Source organism: Lineus longissimus, chromosome 12 (assembly GCF_910592395.1).
Source record: "Lineus longissimus chromosome 12, tnLinLong1.2, whole genome shotgun sequence".
Classification (NCBI taxonomy): Eukaryota; Metazoa; Nemertea; class Pilidiophora; order Heteronemertea; family Lineidae; genus Lineus; species Lineus longissimus.
The window spans coordinates 17,294,309-17,315,035 of record NC_088319.1 but is presented as its reverse complement, the minus strand read 5'-3'; the positions used below and the strand labels follow the sequence as shown (position 1 = coordinate 17,315,035).

At 43.2% G+C, this 20,727-nt stretch overlaps 2 protein-coding genes across 3 annotated transcripts; one reads left to right on the top strand and one right to left on the bottom strand.

Moving 5' to 3' along the window:
* Positions 1–247: 247 nt before the first annotated feature.
* Positions 248–8,039, top strand: LOC135496746 (ubiquitin carboxyl-terminal hydrolase 48-like). The gene is made up of 17 exons (XM_064786225.1): positions 248–338; positions 816–1,095; positions 1,406–1,797; positions 2,100–2,208; positions 2,362–2,581; positions 2,880–3,077; positions 3,233–3,444; positions 3,681–3,756; positions 3,912–4,066; positions 4,283–4,443; positions 4,627–5,339; positions 5,515–5,639; positions 5,844–6,019; positions 6,286–6,405; positions 6,672–6,975; positions 7,071–7,262; positions 7,366–8,039. Exons 2-17 carry the CDS (start codon positions 820–822, stop codon positions 7,588–7,590), a joined length of 3,654 nt encoding a protein of 1,217 aa, XP_064642295.1. The 5' UTR covers positions 248–338; positions 816–819; the 3' UTR covers positions 7,591–8,039.
* Positions 8,040–9,314: 1,275 nt separating this feature from the next.
* LOC135496747 (uncharacterized) lies at positions 9,315–16,923 on the bottom strand. Of its 2 annotated transcripts, none has more exons than XM_064786227.1 (3): positions 16,016–16,923; positions 10,882–11,049; positions 9,315–10,273 (listed from the first exon to the last, which is right to left on the bottom strand). In XM_064786227.1, exons 1-3 carry the CDS (start codon positions 16,149–16,151, stop codon positions 10,212–10,214), a joined length of 366 nt encoding a protein of 121 aa, XP_064642297.1. In that variant the 5' UTR covers positions 16,152–16,923; the 3' UTR covers positions 9,315–10,211. The 2 variants fall into 2 exon arrangements, with proteins under 2 accessions (XP_064642297.1, XP_064642296.1); XM_064786226.1 differs by lacking the exon at positions 9,315–10,273 and adding an exon at positions 10,295–10,530.
* Between the last annotated feature and the right edge of the window lie 3,804 nt (positions 16,924–20,727).

The following is a 20,727-nucleotide window of genomic DNA, read 5'->3' as shown; positions in this document are numbered from 1 at the left end:
TGCTTATTTCGTTTATGACCATTAGATCAGATATTTTGTTGACTTTAAATATGAAATCCGGTGGACGCTGGTGGACGCTGGTTGACGCTGTTTAGTGTGATCCTTTTTCTGATCAAAATAAAATAGTGAATTTATCAAAAATATTTAAAAGCACAGGCAAGTCTATTAAGTTAAACTTTTGCAAGTGACAGCAAATTGTCTTATTTTTATCGATGATATTTATGAATCTTGAGGGCGCGAAGCTCGTAAACAACATGGCGGTCTTGGGACAAATTTCTGAGTTTTGATGTTCAAATTCCCCTATTTGCTTCGTTCTCCAAGGACTAAATCTTACAACTGTACGTGTAAAAAAAAGAATGATAAAAGTTCTACCAATAAGATATTAGTTGAATACGATGCTAATTTTCGTCTCTGAGATATTTGCCTTTCTCTGCTTTTCCATGACTTGTGGTAAAGCCTCAAGCCTGAGTGAATCATGACAAACACTTGACTTTCATGACTTTTAGGCTACACTGTCGCGATCACGGCCTAACTACAGAATAGCCGGGACAGTAGTAGCTCTGTACATTATGTACACTCTGTCCCTCTGTACATTATGTCCACATTCCTATCATTTAGCACAGAGTGTCCCGGGTATTCTGCAGTTGCTCCGCAAACAGAGGCAGTGGCCTGAGTGTGCATACGCTCTGGACTTTTTTCTCCCAGCCCCATGCCGCGCATGCCAGGCAATGCAATGCATTGCACAGTCTTTGCAACACTCCAACTGTCCAAGGACAAAGTCCAAACTTTGCCAATTCTTTCTTCTTCTTTTCTAGAGTGATGCCTCCTAAATCTTCAAAAGGTCCATCAAAAGCTAATGTTGAAAAGTTGGCCTGGAAATGGGCTGAGACGACTGACCCAGCTGACATCCAGGAAGAGCACGTCCAGCTGGCATATCGTCTCAACCTGAAGCGGTGTGACCACACTGGACAGCGCCGCAACTGTAAGGGCAATCCTATGTGCTTGATTGGCTTAGGAGAGAAGGAATGGCTTGGAGAGATCGCTGATGAGAACTGGCACGACATCGAAGATCCAGAGACAGAGAGGAGACAAAAGGTACCAAACAGACATGTTTGAGACAAGAGGAGTAATCAGCAAAGAGCGTAGTTGATTGAAAGTAAACTCAGATGAAATCATGAGTAAAATGGATGTGAGACTTCAGGCTCAGCTCAAAATGTCTTCGGCTGTTGGCCACTGATGTAACCTTAGTAAAACAAACCCTGAGGCCTGATATCCATTAAAGAGCTTTGCTAAGTCAAAATATTTAGTTACAATACAACAACCGACAGTCGATCTTTGATGACTCTAACAGACCTCAAAAAACGTTTATATACTTTTGAATTGTTATCAACTCTGTCTCTTCCAGAATTTGTTTGTTGGTCTAAAGAACCTCGGTGCCACCTGTTACGTCAACTCGCTCCTCCAAGTCTGGTTCCACAACCCCATATTCCGTGCAGCAATCTATCAGTATGAAGAAGAGCCATCAAAGTCAGATAAAGACTCGTCATCTGACCCACAAACTATCTGCGGCCACTTACAACTAGTCTTCGCCTTGCTCGAGAAGAGTATGCGTCGATACATTGACCCGACACCGTTCATCAACTCACTTGGTCTGGACACGATGCAGCAGCAGGACGCCCAGGAGTTCAGCAAGCTCTTCATCTCACTCTTAGAAGACATGTTATCCTCTCAGATGAATCCTCTCGTCCGGAGCATTGTGCAGGAGTTGTTTTCTGGAGAATATGCCTATGTTACAAGGTGAGAACAACTTTATGATAAATGCTGTGAACAGCTTCCCGGATCTGGACATCATTATCAAGTCCACCAGTGCAGATGAAAGAAGCTGTGAATCCTGTCCAAGTAACACGCAAGGGAGAGGATATATTTTGAGAGGCGGTGGGGTTGTGTAAACTACAAGATATGTCTGTTGCCTCTTGATGTCATGCTACCATGACTAGAACAGATTCCTAGTGATGACCTTTTGGGGAAGAATAAGACCCTAAGTGTGTATACCGGTAGGGATGATGTTTTCAGTTGTTTCTATACATTTGAATTTCCAGATGCACCAAATGTGGAAACGTCTCCAAGCGTCCTTCAAAATTCTATGAGCTTGACTTGAACATCAAAGGTCACAAAGACCTTCATCAGTGTTTAGAAGAGTTCCTGAAGGTGAGTCTGTTATGCCTTTAGACGACTGGAAACCACAATAATATTGTTTTTGACACTTTGATTTTACATTAGATACACGAAAGAAAGAATCCAAGCCATAAACCAACCCCTCCGTGGCATTTTTGTGTGAGATTTTCTTGTTTTTCTCTTCAGGAAGAGAAGTTGGAGGGCGACAACCAATATATGTGTCATGTGTGCCAGTCAAAGCAGAATGCTGGAAGGAAGATAGCGTTGACTCATCTCCCAAGAGTACTTAATCTACAACTACTCAGATTTGTATTTGATAGAAATACGGGCCACAAGAAAAAGTTAAACACGTGCATTCAGTTTCCCGAGGAGATTGATATGAGTCAGTATTTGGACCATGACGTTGGTACGTATTGTCAAGAGAGTAGCTGGACCCAAGGGCAGTATATGTCTCTTTGTCGCACTGCCTGGAAAGCCAGCCAGTCAGTGCTAGAAAGAGTTTGATAACTCTGTCTAGCATGATGCCTCTTAGAGACGATGTCTGCTGTGACCAAAAGTTTACTTTTTGAGTACTGTAAGCCAAGAATATTCTTAGCCGGTTGGTTTCTGCAATTCGGGAGGAAAATGTGAACATTTCAACTCTAGTGCATTTGATAACATGAGAAAAGAAAACCTTTTTTTAATTGAATCTCTTCATTTTACAGAAAATGCCGAGCCGTACAAATACGAACTGAAAGCCGTTCTAATCCACCGTGGTCCAACAGCTTACAGTGGCCATTACATCGCCCATATCAAGGACAAGAAGAATGCAGCCTGGTACAAGTTCAATGATGAGGAAGTTGAGAAGATGAAGGGCAATAATCTTCAGCTTGGCAATGAAGAGGAGATAGAGGTGAACCCAGGTAAGAACTTGGAGATTAGTAGCTGAGTGGTTCCACCAGACTTTCAATTGCATGGTTTTGGTGTAAGAGGCACCAGATGTCCCCAATTTAGCAAATGAATTCAGAAAAAATTTCTGATTACTCCATTTTCAACAAGATATTTACATTTTCTATAGACAATGCCGCCAAGCCCAGCAAGAAGCCCCGCTTGATGAAGGGCACACATGCCTCCAAGAACGCCTACATGTTGGTCTACTACAAGAAAGCAGATGAACTAGGCCAGTCTACAGACGCCATTGGCTATGATATCCCAGTATCAGTCCAGGAGCATGTCGCCAAGGATAATGTCAGCTTTGAGGAGTGGTGCAAAGAAATGGTGGAGATGAGGGTAGGTACTGCTCAATGGTTGAAGGATATCTGCTCTTAACAGTGTTTGCCTTGTGTTGGTAGGAGGCATGCTCCTAGAAAATGCATTTTTGAGAGCTGTCAGATATTCAAACCCAACCCCTGTAAAGAGGGCGATACTGCATTTTGAAGTTGTTTTTAACCCTTTATGGGCTTCAATTTGTGAAATGTTGATGAAGCAATAACAGGACTGATGTGTGATATTTGATCCGATTTCAGGACAGGAATGTAGCTACTGGTAAAGCAAAGCAGGAAGAAATCAAGACCATGTATCACCTGATACAGCTCACAAAGGGTAAGGGCTCGCATGCATGGTTGTCGTTCTTGTTCAGAAGTGCTATCCAGCTGAGTAAAACAAGTCAAGATTATGTACAAAGATGCTTCCACATACTCGAGTACAAAATGTGAAATATGACTTATGAATACGATTTTCGATGGACGATTTTTCAGATTGTGACTATGAGTGGCTGAGCACGGAGTGGTTGTCAAAATGGCTGACGGATGTTGACAACGTGAAGAAAATTGAAAACACAGCATTGCTTTGTGTGCACAAGAAGCTGAACCCAGACATAGTCACCAAATTCAAGTGTGTCAACACAAGAGGGGTAAGTTTATGGATGCCTGAAACACAAGGCCCCAGTAGAGGTTTTTGGACGTAATTTGAGGTCTACCCGAACAGTCTCGATTAGACAATCTAGGACCTACAGCATGGTATACACCATTTTCCCATTGTTCCTCTATCCCTAACTTCACCCCAAAGCAGCTCACCACTTCGGTGGAAATGTTTGAATTCCATGCGATTATTCCTTTCACATCTTCAGGCAGACCTTCTCTATTGCAAGTACGATGGTGGACCAAGGCTGACCAGTGATATGCTCTGCTTGGACTGCGTCAGAGAACGCTGTCGTAGTATTCGCCTCAAGACCAAGACGACTGAGGATAGTCTCTTCATCTCCGCGGCTCTCAAGAACTTCACTCCAGAGTTAGTATGTTGGCCTAAGTTTGAATATTATAGTCCTGTCGAGATATTGCGAATTTGTTGTTGGAGTTTCAATGCAATGTTTGTTCTGTTTGATCAGAGATATTTTGTCAGGATAAGCGACTCTCCCCACTAATTGTAATATTTGGGTTGAAGTAGCTAAGTTATGAAATGTCTTCATTCCAGAGGAACATGCTACTGGGTCGGGAAGGAATCGTTACGCAGCTGGAAAAAGATGGCGCTAGAACAGCTGAATTCTGACGAGTCGCTTACAAACGGCCTGACGCAGGAAACTGCCGAGTATGGCTCAGCATCACAGAACACAGCAAACCGTAACAAAGATTCTGGCATCAAAGAAGAGGGTGAGAGTTTGACGGCTAAGGACAGTTCTGATGCCCCTAGGTGTGTTGGTGTACAGTCTCACCACATTTCTTCTCTAGCATGCGAGGCAGATGACACAACATCAGAGGTCAAAGGTTGTGGAGCATGCGACATAACATCAGAGGTCAATGGTCATGATAGCAAATCATCAACATTGAAAAGTGTGATTGAAACGACTTTGGAAGAATTGTCTGTAAGTGCTGATGTGAGGTCTTCAGGTGGAATTAGTCAAGGAGAGAAAGGAAGTTCTTCCAACGATGGGGATCATTCTGTTGGTGTTGAAAGGTCCCAGAAACCGATCAAAGACTCTGAGGTAGATGACCTCTCAGACTCTGTTGGACTTCCTTGCACATCAACAGATCAGAAAACATCCAAAGATTCTGAAAAACGCTCTGGCGATAAACGCACTTCCCAAGATGGCGGCGAGAAGACGTCGCAGGTTGCCAATGGCAATGAGGAAGAAGAGGCGGAGGATGAGAGTTTTGCTTTCAATGAAGATCTCCTCTGTGAGGAGCATGGTGAGTCAAGCGCGGTCCTTCTCTTTGTCCAATTTGCTTCAACCTCAAGAATAAAACATACTATTTGAGTGAAAGTCACATATCAAGATGAGCATTCCTTTCTTTGCCAGCTACTAATTGGGTCGGCCAACCTCTCTTAGTCAGTTATGTTGTTGTGATGGTGTTCTAATTTCAGGTAAGCTTTGTACTCAGACAGCCGAGCGTCGTCTGGTCTCTGAAGAAGTGTGGAAAAGATTGAAGTCTTACTTTCCTGATGCACCGGAGTATCTTGAGACGAGTAATCCTTGTGAGGATTGCACAGTAAGTTAACGTTATCCTGGCTTCTTGTTGTGACTGTCCTCGTAAGACCACTTCTTTGAATCAGAGATAATCGAGGTTATCTGGTCAAGGTGCCATTGATCAAATATTCAAAGAAGAAGAAATTGATCCCCGATACAGTTTACGTGTAAACAATTCATTTGTATCTTGCTTTAATCATTGATGGTACCAATATTTACACTTAAGGCTAAAGCTCTTGAAGAGGCGAGAGCCAAGGAAGACAGCAAGACCTTCGCTGCTGAACAGAAGCAGTCTCTTCCAGACCTCTATCATGGCAAAGTGAGGCCAAAACTCTACACTTCACAAACAGAACTGTATGTTGTCAACAACATATTCTTGGAATCTTGGAGAAAGTTTATAAGGTGAGGACATGAAAGGGTTCACTCTAATGTCACCACTGATGTGTTTGTTTATCATGATTTTGTTATTATATTCATGCAGCGACAAAGTGGCTCATAAAACCACAGGTTCTGGAGGGTGAACTGGTTAAAAGACTGCCTGATATTCGCTCAATAGGGAGATTTCTACAGCATCTATAAGTTAGTTACTGCAGCTACATCTCACTTAGGAAGTGAATTCAAACACAGACAAAAGGACCTAAAATCCAACTCTGACTTTTGATTTTCAGGAATCCAGGCCGCGGTGATCGGATCACCGACCTGAATAACTGTGTCTTACTCTGCGACCATGACAAACTAACATTCCAACCAGAGACGCTGAATGCCTGTGATGCCAGTGAAGACAATGCGTAAGTTTGGCGCCTGTGGCAGGCTGGGTACCATTTGCACGCCCTCCATCCTGGCAATGGACCAAACGAGTCTCAAACACGATGCGATAGCTTGGCCGAAGAGACGAGGCGAATCAGTAGTCAAGAGAGGCAGAAATAATCACAATTTATCGGTGGTCTGTGAGGAGTTGGTAACTTGCTGGACCTTCCCTCAAGTAAAATGAAATGGATTCCTGTAGTAATACTTCATTCCACTCAGTATATGTTCAGTCTTCTCTTTATTCCAGTGTAACACTGCTAACTCCCATTGAGTGGGAAATCTTGCAACGTTACGTGGTCGTGGATGAAACAGTGACGGTCTTACCTGTAAAACAAGAAGACAACTCGACAATACTCATAACAAACCCAGACGTCTGTGATGACTGTATAGCAATGCGCCTCAGCGCCGCAGACTTTGAGAGAATGGATTATAAAAACGCCAAAATATATGTGCAAAGACTTTCTCCTGGGTCGGACTTTGCACCATCGGGGAACGGTGATGGGAGTAATTCTGGGAACAGCTCTGATCGGGAGGATCCAGAATTTTCAGAGGTGAGGATGAAGTCATGTGTTGTTTTTTAAACACTGATTCCTTTGATTTTGTTAGTCCTCTGCAGTTATAAAACCTCTGTTTATTCACACTTCAGTCAGGACCAAAGAAGAGAAAGCGTCTATCTGGTGAAGATGGCCAACCTCCAGTTCCAGAGGAAGTCATTCCAGCCAAGGTCACACGATGCAATAATGCGTCTATTCGGCGAAGTTCTCGTCACCGCAAGGTCCGAGGGGAGAAAGTTGTGACTGTCGATTCTAGCCATACACTGAGAGACCTCAAGTTACAGGTAACAATCTCATACCTCAAACCTCTCTTAACCTAAATGAAGTCCTGCAATGTCCATGAACGTTACCACACGCTCACTGACCTTGTTATCATTCCTCTTCCAGTTGATGAAGCTCTTCTCAGTGGCACCATTCGACCAACACCTTGTGTTGAACGGGAAAAAGCTAATGGACCAGAGCGCTACGTTGGCGAGTCTTGGTGTTTTACCTGAATCTGTGCTCAAGTTGAAAGTGGACGAACCAATGGATGGTGCTTATCTTATCGAGGAGATTCCGTCATCTGCACCGGAGGAGGGATTCAAGGGCACTGGGTTACTAGCGGGCCGGTAGGGTGGCCTTACAAGACACTGGGTTACTAGCGGGCCGGTAGGGTGGCTTTACAAGACACTGGGTTACTAGCGGGCCGGTAGGGTGGCTCTACAAGACACTGGGTTACTAGCGGGCCGGTAGGGTGGCTCTACAAGACACTGGGTTACTAGCGGGCCGGTAGGGTGGCTCTACAAGACACTGGGTTACTAGCGGGCCGGTAGGGTGGCTCTACAAGACACTGGGTTACTAGCGGGCCGGTAGGGTGGCTCTACAAGACACTGGGTTACTAGCGTGCCGGTAGGGTGGCTCTACAAGACACTGGGTTACTAGCGGGCCGGTAGGGTGGCTCTACAAGACACTGGGTTACTAGCGGGCCGGTAGGGTGGCTCTACAAGACACTGGGTTACTAGTGGGCCGGTAGGGTGGCTCTACAAGACACTGGGTTACTAGCGGGCCGGTAGGGTGGCTCTACAAGACACTGCGTTGAATTGCATTTCTCTAGTATTTTAAAATATTTCTTTGGAAATCATTTTTGAGGGAGATGGCCTCGGGGGAAAGAACAAACTTGTTTAACGCTTGGACTGATATGAAAAATGAGTGAAGTATGATTTGTTTAAATCTTCTTTATTGAAAGAAATAAGATATACACATGAGACGCTCATTCTATTACAAAGGCTTTGCAATCTTACTCCTGCATCTTTAGTTTTTTCTTCCTAATATACCACAGTTAAGAGTGAACAAGATGACTAAAATGTGAAGCATGTATATATGTATGCATGAATGTATCATCGATTCATCACAGTTGAAATGTTCATGCTTTCTAAGTTTGCATTTGACGGTACATTGGCGAGAATTGAAAAAATGAAATGCTCACAAAAGGTTCATGGTTCAGAGTAGGCGATGTGATCCTCATGCAGATTTTGTAAAATGACACTTTTTTGGGACATACTGTATCGTGCAGCTCTTTTGCCACAAAATACTCATTTGTTCATGACTTGTTGTGCTAATGTCTGATTTCTTGTTCTTGTTGTGACTTCTATAACGCGTCTATTCATTAAGATTCCTTAATTGCTTCAAACAGGTCTCTGTTAGTTCATGTATTAAGAGGTTAATTCATGTACTCTTATGCTGGTCTACCTCAATATGACTCATGAGTGGTTTCTATTGTTGTCATTTGTATTGACATCCTTGTTTGTACCATGGTTTGTTTGTTCACCAATCCATGCATGATTTGGAAACAAAATATATGGGGAGTCCTATGACTTGCATCTTGGTACTTCAAACTTAAATCATTTTCTGGGCACAACATTTGTCAAAATGGTAACTATCTCAGTCAAGTTGCCATACTGGTATTCATCTATTCTTGACACAAAGGCTTTCTATTGGAGGCTTACCTGTTAAAGATTTGAACGGGAGCGATCAGCCACTTCCATGGACATGTTGGAGATTTATTTTGTATTTTGGAGAGCTTCACACTCCTCAGTTGGCGTTTAAGATAAGTGATGAAAGCTCTCCATGGGGTGAACTTCCTGGAGTCATCACGAGTGAGAGTTGTCAACACTATTTCAAAGAAAGCCTGATATTCCAACACCTGTCGTGTAAGTTATGATAAGGCCAAATCATGTTAAAACCCTGGTAGTCTGAATGTCCGATTCGTTGCATTTATATTATTTGATTTGTCTTGTAGACAAAACTGATTTCATTAATTTGAGACTGTTGTTCTTGCAGTGTAGTTTATTAGAATAAATGACGAAATCACATTGGATGGAAAGTGTTCTCTTTTTCCCTGGTGATGTGACATCACTTGAACCAGTCAACCTCAAGAGGAACAACAACATCTGGTGGTTTTCACAGCAAATTTGGCAGGTTGAGATACCGTCACCCGATTGGTTGGCGTATATGTGACGTCATCCACAGTGCCTGAACTCTGGTGGCTCAATGTGACCACAAGTGAGAGGAGTACAGTATAATCAAAAATTCGCTGTTTATATTCTTGGAATCATTCAACAACACACATTTACTTGTGTATATGTCTTATATGTACAAACCAATGATATCATTTAAACCACAACATTTAGGAAAAAAACTGAGAACGACCCACCCACTCTTGATTTTTGTCAAACACTGACATATCCCAGGGAAACCGTCTATTCACACTAGATGCCTTACAAAGCAGGTTGATATGAACCCAGAAATCGACCCCCCTCCATCTTTAACCATGTAAATATTTTGACTTCACATGTAATTCAAAAACCTTTGTTAAAGCCTCTCCAAGTAGATTTGATACCTGAACGATATTTTGGACGAGGTAGGCCTTCTGTGCTTTTCCCAGCCAAAGTCACCTCCGTTTACCGCACTTACTTACACAGTGGCCAATCGTAATGAATACGGGCCATAATAAATCTGCCAGAACCAATCTCTCAGGCCTTGTGAAGCTGAGGAGTGTGTTTCATCCCTCTAGAATTCCATTGAGAAATTTGGGCGAGTCTCTTGTAGCTCGTGACTAGTAACTCAAGTGAAATCTAGCTCTGCCACTGTGATTTTGGACTAATTTTTCCTCATGTTAGTGCTAATCTCTGACAAATGAAATCCCTCTGTTTTCATTGCTCCAGTCTAGAATCATACCATCCGCTGGTTCCTCCTCACAACGTGTCATTCTTAGCGATGCGTTTGACTTTTCTCTTCCTCTTCTTCTTGTCGCCACCTGAAAGCAGATAATTAACCTGTTAAGGTCTGAGGGTAGCTTTGAGGAGGAGGATGGGAAACAACATCATGTTACGATCATTTATTCTTAAAGCCCTCAGAACTTGCAAGGTTAATATTGCAAAGCTGGGTGAGAAAGTTGTCGCACATGTCCGTCTCAGAAACCATGGCGACAGGAGTAACTGTTCTTTCCGTCCAAAATGTGATCTAATCTATGCTTGGCCGTTTTGTCTCGTTTGAATTCTATCCGATCCTCACCTGAAAAGAAACAAGTTATGCACTATTTCTAGTTAGAGTTCCTGGGAATAACGTGATCGTGGTCTTGGTCCTCCTGTCTCAAATTTGAAACTTTGTCCCGAGACTCAGGCTTGACTAATGATCTCAAACAGTATAATGAGGATGGAAGACCACCGAAGGACAGTGCTCACAATCAATTTTCAAAACATTTTATACCAATGATCCAGAAAAATTATTTACATGGGCTCAATTGCGGAAACTTTGACAATTCCCCCCAAAGAGGTCATCACTGCCGAAACGTTCAATGGCTAACACTTCCTTGACGTATTTGTCAGGGATTCTGCTATCAAGCCGAAGACCTGCCATACAAACCTGTATTTCCAAACTCCACCCCGACACTCTGTGCCTGCTTCAGGAAGAGTCGCATGCATTCATCAAGGCATTTGTGGCAGTGGTACTGGTTCCTTTCAAATCGGTAGACCAGCGTGTCACATCGCTGGATACACTCCTTGCGACAGGCTACGAACGCTTTGACTTTTGCTGGAAGAGATGGCACATCGAAATAGAAGCTTGTCACAGATTTCTGATTGTATCCCACATTGACAGATATAGGAGACTGGTTCTTTTTAACCATGGCTCGGTTGCTCCATCGGCGGCAAAAAGACATAGGGAAGATCATGGCCACTTCAGAGATAGGACGACCCTTTCTACACCAAGAAAACGGCTGAATGTCTCGGTCATTACTGATTAGACTCCATACATATTTCAAGTCTGATCAGCTCAACAAAGATCTCATCATGATACCATTATAAATCATTTCATTTCCTCTCATATTATGGAGGGTCTTGATTAATTGATGGGATCTTTATCATATTAACCATCTCTACCCATAACCAAAAGGTTAAGAGTCACTCGTAGTCATGGAATCTCTGCTGATAACAGTTCCTTCTCCCAGGTGAGCGCAGAGATGTCATCATTGCATTTAAAGATGGGCTGACTGAAGTGACCACCAATGTCTCTCATGTTATCAACCTGTCATCTATCAGAAGAACGCTCCACGAGACCAATGACCGAATGTCTTACTTAGTGAAACCAGGACAAGCCTGGCGGAGGAGGAAGTCCATACTGTTGGTTGGTGTAAGTGACCATGCACCATTATATCTCCTGTCGTCTGCTCACACATGAACGCTCCGTGAGGTTAGTGCAGCCTCTCAGTGAAGTCGAACAAGCTTCGCAGCGAGTGTTGTTCTATTCGACGACAGTGTAGTCTCGGGGGGGTCTGCAAAGTTGGTTCCTACCCCAGTTCCCAGTTCCTTATTTGTGCCCATTTTGAAAGTTGTTATTTTGCCGGCCAATACTTCCAGTTCGGGCACGATTATAAGGAACTGGGAGTTAGGCTAAGCATTGCCCAGTTCCCAATTCAAATTTCTTTCAAATATTAACCCTCCAAAGTCCGATAACTCCATCAATTGGTTTTAACCGATTGTTATTCCAGCTGCCGATTCAAATGCTAGCTCCCGATTCAACGACCAGTTAGTTTAACCCTTTCTAACTCCAGCTCCCGATTCGATTGCTAGCTCCCTATTCAACTACAGGTCAGTTTAATCGGGAGCTGAAGTTAGAAAGTGTTAAACGAATCGGGAAACGAATAAGGAGCTACCTTTTCAAACCGGGAAATGGAGTTACAAAGGGTTAAACTGATTGGTCATTGAATCGGGAGCTGGAGTAACAATGGGTTAACCAATCGATGGAGTTATCGGACTTTGAAGGGTTAATATTTGAAAGAAATTTGAATTTGGAACTGAGGAATACTTATCCTGATATATTCGTGGCCGAACTGGAAGTATTGGCAGGCAAAATAACAACTTTCAAAATGGGCACAAACAAGGAACTGGGAACTGGGAGCCAACTTTACAGACCAAAAAAATGCATTATTAAAGTTGCGCTAGGTAGGATTCGAACCCGCAATACAGGTCATGCCAGTCCGACGCTCTATGCTCTGGGCTAACGCGCCACTATTGCTGGTGGATGTTCGACTGCTTTGTAAAGTTTGATTAACCCTTTGTTCGACGATTTGCGCATGTCCCTGCCACGATTAGCCCTCATCTGGTGAAGTCCGCCTGAAGTCGCCTGAAATCAACTCCGAAACGCTCTTGACACCGAAATTACAAGTAGGGTTACCGATTGGAGGGTAACTCTTCCTTTTAAGACTATCATGATAGATTTGGCCACGGGTAATTGGGTTTGCCGACCAAATTTGAGAGGTGAATCATATGCGATGTCATTGCGTTATGGTCCAGAACGTTAACACTTGAAGAAGGCGGTGGTAATGACTCTAGCATACTCAGCTGGGTAGCAAGGAATGCAATTATGGCCTTGCCAAACGCAGTTATTACAGTGATTTGATAGATATCCTTCAAGCGAGGAATGTGATCAGTCTGAGTGTTGAGGTAATAGATAGGCTTAGATCTCAAATGACAACGCTGACGTGGGAAGAGACAGACATGCTTTCTATCTTTCTTTCGAAATCCTGTGCGATGGAGGCAAAAGGGTTAATCCTGGCGCCACTAGGCTCCACTACAGTATTATGTTTCTGGAACAGAGGTCGGTTGCTTTGCCGCGATACTTGACTAATGGGAGGCGGGGTGGCCCCATGGCGAGACACGCTCCCTTCATGACAAGCTTGAAAGTCTACTGGAGTGAGGAAAGGAAACCAACCTCTGTAATCAATAGTTCTCCAAGATTATTTCATCTATTTGATCAATAATTTCCCCGGCCAGATCTCGGTCTGCCAAGAGCAAGGTAAATTGACTTAGAAAAACTGATTTGGTGGCCTCCGTATACAGTTTAGTAGAGTTAGATCAAATCACTATAGCCAAAGTGTCAAATATTTACTCGGGTCTAATCTTTTTGGTTGCTTGCTTTGTGATAATATTGTCAATACCGGTCAGGAGGATTGATATCAGGACCGGCACGAATATCTTATGGGTGGATGAAGATTTAGCTCGGTTAGAGACGCTGCTCATCCAGAGATTCAGGTTTTTTTCACTACAACGTCATACAAAAAAATATCGAGAGGCGGAGTGTGTTGAAAACCACTGATTATGCCAAGATATTTGTTGCTAAGGTGGCGGGCATCGAATGTTGGATTAAATCATTGGCGGCATAGGAAGCGGTCAGTGTCTGTCAGTCCAGCAACTGCTATTTGTCTTGATTTTCAACCAATCACGCTAATCCAATCATAGCCCCATTAATCTGTCGTCTGCTAGATCATGTGACAGAAGGCAACCTCCAAGCATGTATACAAAACTACGCCTGTGCACAAAGCTTTGACTAGGCTATACATTATCTCAGCTTGGAGAGTGGTGACAGGGCGTATAGCAGGAAAAGATTAGAAAAGATGAGCAAATTACACTTCTTACAAGATGTAATTGAATTAGTAGGGGATTCCGCTCCTCATTTATCGGGCTCGACAATCTTTTGTAATTAGCTGAGACGCACTAATTTTCAATTCTATCCAACGACGGCTTTGCTTGGTGCCAAGTCGAGCAAGTAGTTTCGTATGCGGTTCATCTGTTCGTCTGCCTGATGATGCGAGATTAGGGCGCAGATAAGTCTGAAAGCGGGAGTTGGGAGTCGGTGAGAATAGAGGGGAGGATCGCGCCAAGGTCGCTTTAGACTCCCGGGGCAGTCCTTTACGTCAACGATCGGAGGCGGTGACACACTGCGTCTGAACCAAAAGGTGATCACCACGCACAAACTGACTGGTATCAACTGACTATCGGGCGAGAAGGTAGATAAGAGATGAGTTGTTATGGGGGCCGTCTGCGGTCAGTTGGAGATGATATCATTATAGTCGCAAACATTGAAAAGGGACCAAAGCGATGGCTTTTTCTATAATGATGCGGGGTCTGGCCAGCTGCTCATCAGCTAATTAGGTTAGTGTGTGTGTCTGTTGCCATCACGACCACCTATTGTTGGCCTTGGATTTTCGTTCTTAGTTTGATATAACGCAGGCAAGAACGACGATATAGTATTGCAAACGATAAAAAAGATGAATGGTGCAGTGTTTTATCAATTTTCTTTGAAGGATTGGCAATGGAACATGCATCAGGAATGCCACACACTTACTTATTGGCGACACCAGATCCGGCGATGGTACACCTCAATTTCAACGCAATAACCTTCTTGCACCAGCATCTCTCGATTTTGTCCTCCTTACCAGACAAGCCTGGCGGCGGTACAGTTCACCTTTCTAGAACCGATATAGAATGATTTTCGTGACCGTCTGTCATAAAAACTCGATTTGTTGATATTGGGGGCCTAATAGAGGCGGGTCACGAGGGGCATGAACGCCCCTAGACCTCTAAATGTATATGTTTTTATCAATCTATAAAATAATAATAATGTTGACTAAGCATATCAAGCATATTCAACATAAATATTTTCTTTTCTAACGATCAGATTTGGGTTATTGGTTCAGTATTCTGCTGACATGAATGGCCTGAATTGGTATGGATTAGCTAAGAATGGACTTAATATATCATATTGTGATATGAAATGTTTGCTAAGTGTAGTGCCAACAATTTTTTCAGGTTTAAAGGTAAAGTTCGGCATTCATGATATAATTTATTTTTATTGTCACCCATCATCAGCATACCGAGGGCGACCAGCGCATTCATGGGTACCATTTAACAGGTGCAATTGCGCAACTAGCATCATCGTCATCATCATCATCATCATCATCATCATCATCATAATCATCATTCATCTTGCGAAGCATGGTCACCTAGTGGTCGTAAAAGTGGCTATTTTTTCCAACTAACGGCAACAGCCCTTTAGGGCTTTCGCCTCAGAATGGATCGCGACATTATTCATATCTAGGTTGTGGTATAGTATGCCATTCAAGCATATCTCATATATAGAGTAATAATACACAAACATTGTCGAGCAATGTGCTAACACGTGTATTCCTTTTCATACTGGTGGCTGAAATTAACTCTGCTCTTTACGATATTTTCATAATATGAGTAAAAAAACAATTGCACTTTCAAACCAGCGTTACTCCTAATGATTCGTTCATAACACTTTAACCGAGAGGTTGTTTCCCTCGGATCAATATGATTATATCACGAGTACGATTTGATTCATCGCAATATGAATATCAAAACATTGGTTTATTGGTCAAATAATAAAACTTCCATGGTGCACGTCACAGTCAGGAGGCTGGTTCCATTCAAGTACGTTTATGGCAGTTACATAGACGAGTTTTCGACCAGAGCATTTCGGACCTGAACCGCTTTTGACCTAAAGGACTACTTTTCAGCAGGGGATAGGCTCTAATAACGCTTTCAAAACCAGCCATTCATCATTTAAAACCTGAAACTATAATGAGATGTCTATTCCCACACATGGTACGCGTTTGAGAGCGCTTGATGCTCAAGACCTGGGTGCTATACGCTTTGTTAATCGCGCATGTGGGTATAGGCCTTGAAGTCATACTCACCTGGCCTCGATGCATTCTCTAAAATATCATTAGTGGTGTATCCTGATCCTAATCGCGACAGCATCAGCAGCGTCACCAAACACATCCAGAAGCCACATCGCCGATGTCTGAAATACATCCCCATTGTCAAAATCATCAATTTCCTAACCGGATGACAGTCAACCGTATCCTAAATCAGCTCATGGTACTATCCATAATGGCATTAATGAAATCCTTAGAAGCTCTACAGCCAACAAATTATCAAAAATCTTTACATTATCCAGTCAAAACTACGCATTTTGCATTATACCTTCAAGACAGTTTGCCCATTCTGTTGAAGAATCCAGTCAAAGTCTTTCTTCAGTGCATTTGATACGTGATTATCACGAGTTAATGTAATTAAGACCCAAGCAATGTTGTCTATAATTCCAAGCACCTCAGCTCTTGTTACCCATCTTGACAAATATCCTTGGTCTGAACGAAAGGAAAAGAGAGTCTTCCATGCAGTAGGCTGTGATATTCTTCGTTATATGCGATGCCGCCAAAGCTTTATCCTCAACGAACAGGCAAACAGCGACTGATTGATACTCTGCTTGAGTCACTCTCGTAATCTCCATAACACGACCAGTAAGGTTCACGTTATGGACAGGTTAGTAAACGTCCCCAGTGTCACCAGATCTTAGAAAGAGACATCCAAAGCCGCCTTGATCCAAAGGGAGATCCTCACCGCAAAATATATAGATTTGATGTTTCGTCGTTGACTGCGCTTCTGGCGTCCCCTATTGGAATTTTATGATATAGTGCGTATTTGGTTCAGGAGTGTTGCTGGTTTTCAGCGCCAAAGCGTCGTTAAAGCTGAACTCATGTTTCCGTCATTTCCTTAAAGCCGGGAAGCAATGTGATGACGTTGCTATCGTAATCTCACGTGACGGGACAGCTGACCGCTGACCACACTGGTCCCCTGTTATCTCTGGCTTCTTACAAACAACTGCTCGCTACTTTTTATCCTTTCTGTTCTCCAAGTAGATTGATAGCAGTAATGACCCTCCAGCTGACCAGCCGGCCTATCAAGGTATAATATTATTAAACCCGCTATACAATTCACAGTCCGTCACATAATCTTCCGCTGAAACGAATCCGATGACATTCCATTCGAACCTCCGCAGATTTGTCCTTGTTCTTTCTGAGTTCATTTCCCTTCTCTTGATGCCAACCGTGGATCAGCTTTGAGGAATATCGGCCTTTCAAGACGAGTTCTCTCAACTTAAACCTTCCGCCAAAAGTCGAGTGATCCACGCGCTACTTCTATCGATGTGCTAACTCCTCGGACCGAATTATACGCTGAATTCATGCATATATTTGTGGCAATTCGCGTTAACTTGGCAATCATGTATTCCTTTTATGATTGAATTGAATATTACCCATGCAGTTGGAAAATTACTTAGGACGAAGTCAGGAGTTTGACCTATCTCGGGACACACTCTCTTATATTATTCAGTTGCGATTCGATAAGTCTTGTATAATCAAATTAATTTTCTACTGCTGTCTCTTCCCGTATAAAAGTTTTTCGGTCAATCAAAACACAACTAGCCGCTCTAGTGTTGCTTCTATTCGGTGATAGAGTCGAAAGCGCCAATAACAAATCTACAGAGACCTCCTCCATGAAATAGCTGGTTAGCCATCACCCTCTATACACGTCCTAAAGAGAGTACATGTATTTAACAACTTCGCATGGCATGAGCCGTGAACGTTTTGCCTATCAAGATTGTTTTGGCATATTATACTCCGATCGAAATGACGTCATCCCGTACCGCCCTCACCTTCCGTCGTCAAGAAGGACGCATCGATACTATAATATTGAACTTCCACATTTTGTTGATTTCGTGCGTAAAAGCGGAAGTGTAATGTTTGGAGATACTCAGGCGTTGAAAGCATGCATTTAGACAGTCTTGCCGCGCACGGTTCAGCTTTGTGATTTGGCCATTAACTGGTATAGTTGAGGGAACAGATATTACCCGGCAGCTATATTTGGTCTCTTTAGAATAAACCTTGCCTTCTGGCCAGTGATATCTACACTTAGCTTCTATACCAGACTCGAAGCGTCCTTTACCAGGCATAAAGCGTACATAATTGGCAATCAGGAGGAGGAAGAAGAAACGGTCACTTTTTAGGAGTGAACCGTGGCGGTCGTAACCTTGGTAGAAAAAGGCATAGTGACTCTCTTGAGACCTAATCGATGTCTGGCAGCAGTCTGGCGTATTTTCAAAGCCATCATACGCCGTACGCTACGTTACATCACTGAGTGTTATGTTGTCTTGTACAGCTAAAGGACCATTTGAAGGTTGTGTCAATGTCTTCCCAACCTGACCAGATAACCAGCTGGAGTTTCCTGCATCTTGTTGATGTCTACCTCTTCTTGATGGAGATGTACTTACACCACTTCGAAGGTGTTCTACAATAAAGCTCAGGATACCCTTTGACTGATTCTGACAGGAAAAGTCACGGTCCGACACTAATACTTTTTTGCCCCAATGTAGCCTCGAAAATACCAGCTGCCGATTAGAACCATCCTCGGTAGTCCTCGAACGCCCGGAATCAGTATGTGCTGCAGTTTGAAAAGTTTGGGTACGGGGTATGATAATGATAATAATGAAAAGTTTCACATCTGTACGTGGATGGTTAGACAACAAGATAAGGAAGAAGAAAAAAAAAGAGAAAACTGCGGCAGATCCACAGGGAGTCGAACCTGTGACCAGCTGATCCACAGTCAAACACTCTCAGCGCTGAACCGTCAAGGCTTTCATGCTGAAGTGACGATTTTATTCGCCTCTTATATGCGATATGCAAACGAGCGCGCCGCAATTGTGACAAGGTCGCGCAGGCGGCAGAGTGATTTACCGAAATAGTTCCAAGTAATCGTATATTTCGATAGTTGTACAGATTTTTCTCAACATATTGTATCTATATACCTCAGTGATATAAAAGATTATCTTTGCAGTTGATTTAACGTTTAAATGGCCTTTTTTTAAAGTTTTAAAAAATCGAGGTCAGCAGGGTCAGAGTCAATCAACAGAGTGTTGCTCTGGCAGGGTCAAAAGACATCGTTGTTGGCGCCGATGATGTCAACAATATGGCAGATTTCCGCCCCACCCGTGAGATTTGCTCTCGTCATGTCATGAGCACATTGAACTGCTTCATAGTGAACCGTGCTGAATATGTACCGGCGACCGCTCTCTCCATCATCACCGACCATATGTGCCGGTGCCGGTCGTGCGAGGTCGTTTCAATGAAAAAGACGCACGCCACTGCCGTACCAGTACCTGAGAAAACTCTTTGACTGATTCTGATTTGAAACTCACGGTCCGACACTAATACTTTTTTGCCCCAATGTAGCCTCGAAAATACCAGCTGCCGATTAGAACCATCCTCGGTAGTCCTCGAACGCCCGGAATCAGTATGTGCTGCAGTTTGAAAAGTTTGGGTACGGGGTATGATAATGATAATAATGAAAAGTTTCACATCTGTACGTGGATGGTTAGATAACAAGATAAGGAAGAAGAAAAAAAAAGAGAAAAGTGCGGCAGATCCACAGGGAGTCGAACCTGTGACCAGCTGATCCACAGTCAAACACTCTCAGCGCTGAACCGTCAAGGCTTTCGTGCTGAAGTGACGATTTTATTCGCCTCTTATATGCGATATGCAAACGAGCGCGCCGCAATTGTGACAAGGTCGCGCAGGCGGCAGAGTGATTTACCGAAATAGTTCCAAGTAATCGTATATTTCGATAGTTGTACAGATTTTTCTCAACATATTGTATCTATATACCTCAGTGATATAAAAGATTATCTTTGCAGTTGATTTAACGTTTAAATGGCCTTTTTTAATGTTTTAAAAAATCGAGGTCAGCAGGGTCAGAGTCAATCAACAGAGTGTTGCTCTGGCAGGGTCAAAAGACATCGTTGTTGGCGCCGATGATGTCAGCAATATGGCAGATTTCCGCCCCACCCGTGAGATTTGCTCTCGTCATGTCATGAGCACATTGAACTGCTAGTGAACCGTGCTGAATATGTACCGGCGACCGCTCTCTCCATCATCACCGACCATATGTGCCGGTGCCGGTCGTGCGAGGTCGTTTCAATGAAAAAGACGCGCGCCACTGCCGTACCAGTACCTGAGAAAACTCTTTGATTCTGATTTGAAACTCACGGTCCGACACTAATACTTTTTTGCCCCAATGTAGCCTCGAAAATACCAGCTGCCGATTAGAACCATCCTCGGTAGTCCTCGAACGCCCGGAATCAGTATGTGCTGCAGTTTGAAAAGTTTGGGTACGGGGTATGATAATGATAATAATGAAAAGTTTCACATCTGTACGTGGATGGTTAGATAACAAGATAAGGAAGAAGAAAAAAAAAGAGAAAACTGCGGCAGATCCACCGGGAGTCGAACCTGTGACCAGCTGATCCACAGTCAAACACTCTCAGCGCTGAACCGTCAAGGGTTTCGTGCTGAAGTGACGATTTTATTCGCCTCTTATATGCGATATGCAAACGAGCGCGCCGCAATTGTGACAAGGTCGCGCAGGCGGCAGAGTGATTTACCGAAATAGTTCCAAGTAATCGTATATTTCGATAGTTGTACAGATTTTTCTCAACATATTGTATCTATATACCTCAGTGATATAAAAGATTATCTTTGCAGTTGATTTAACGTTTAAATGGCCTTTTTTAATG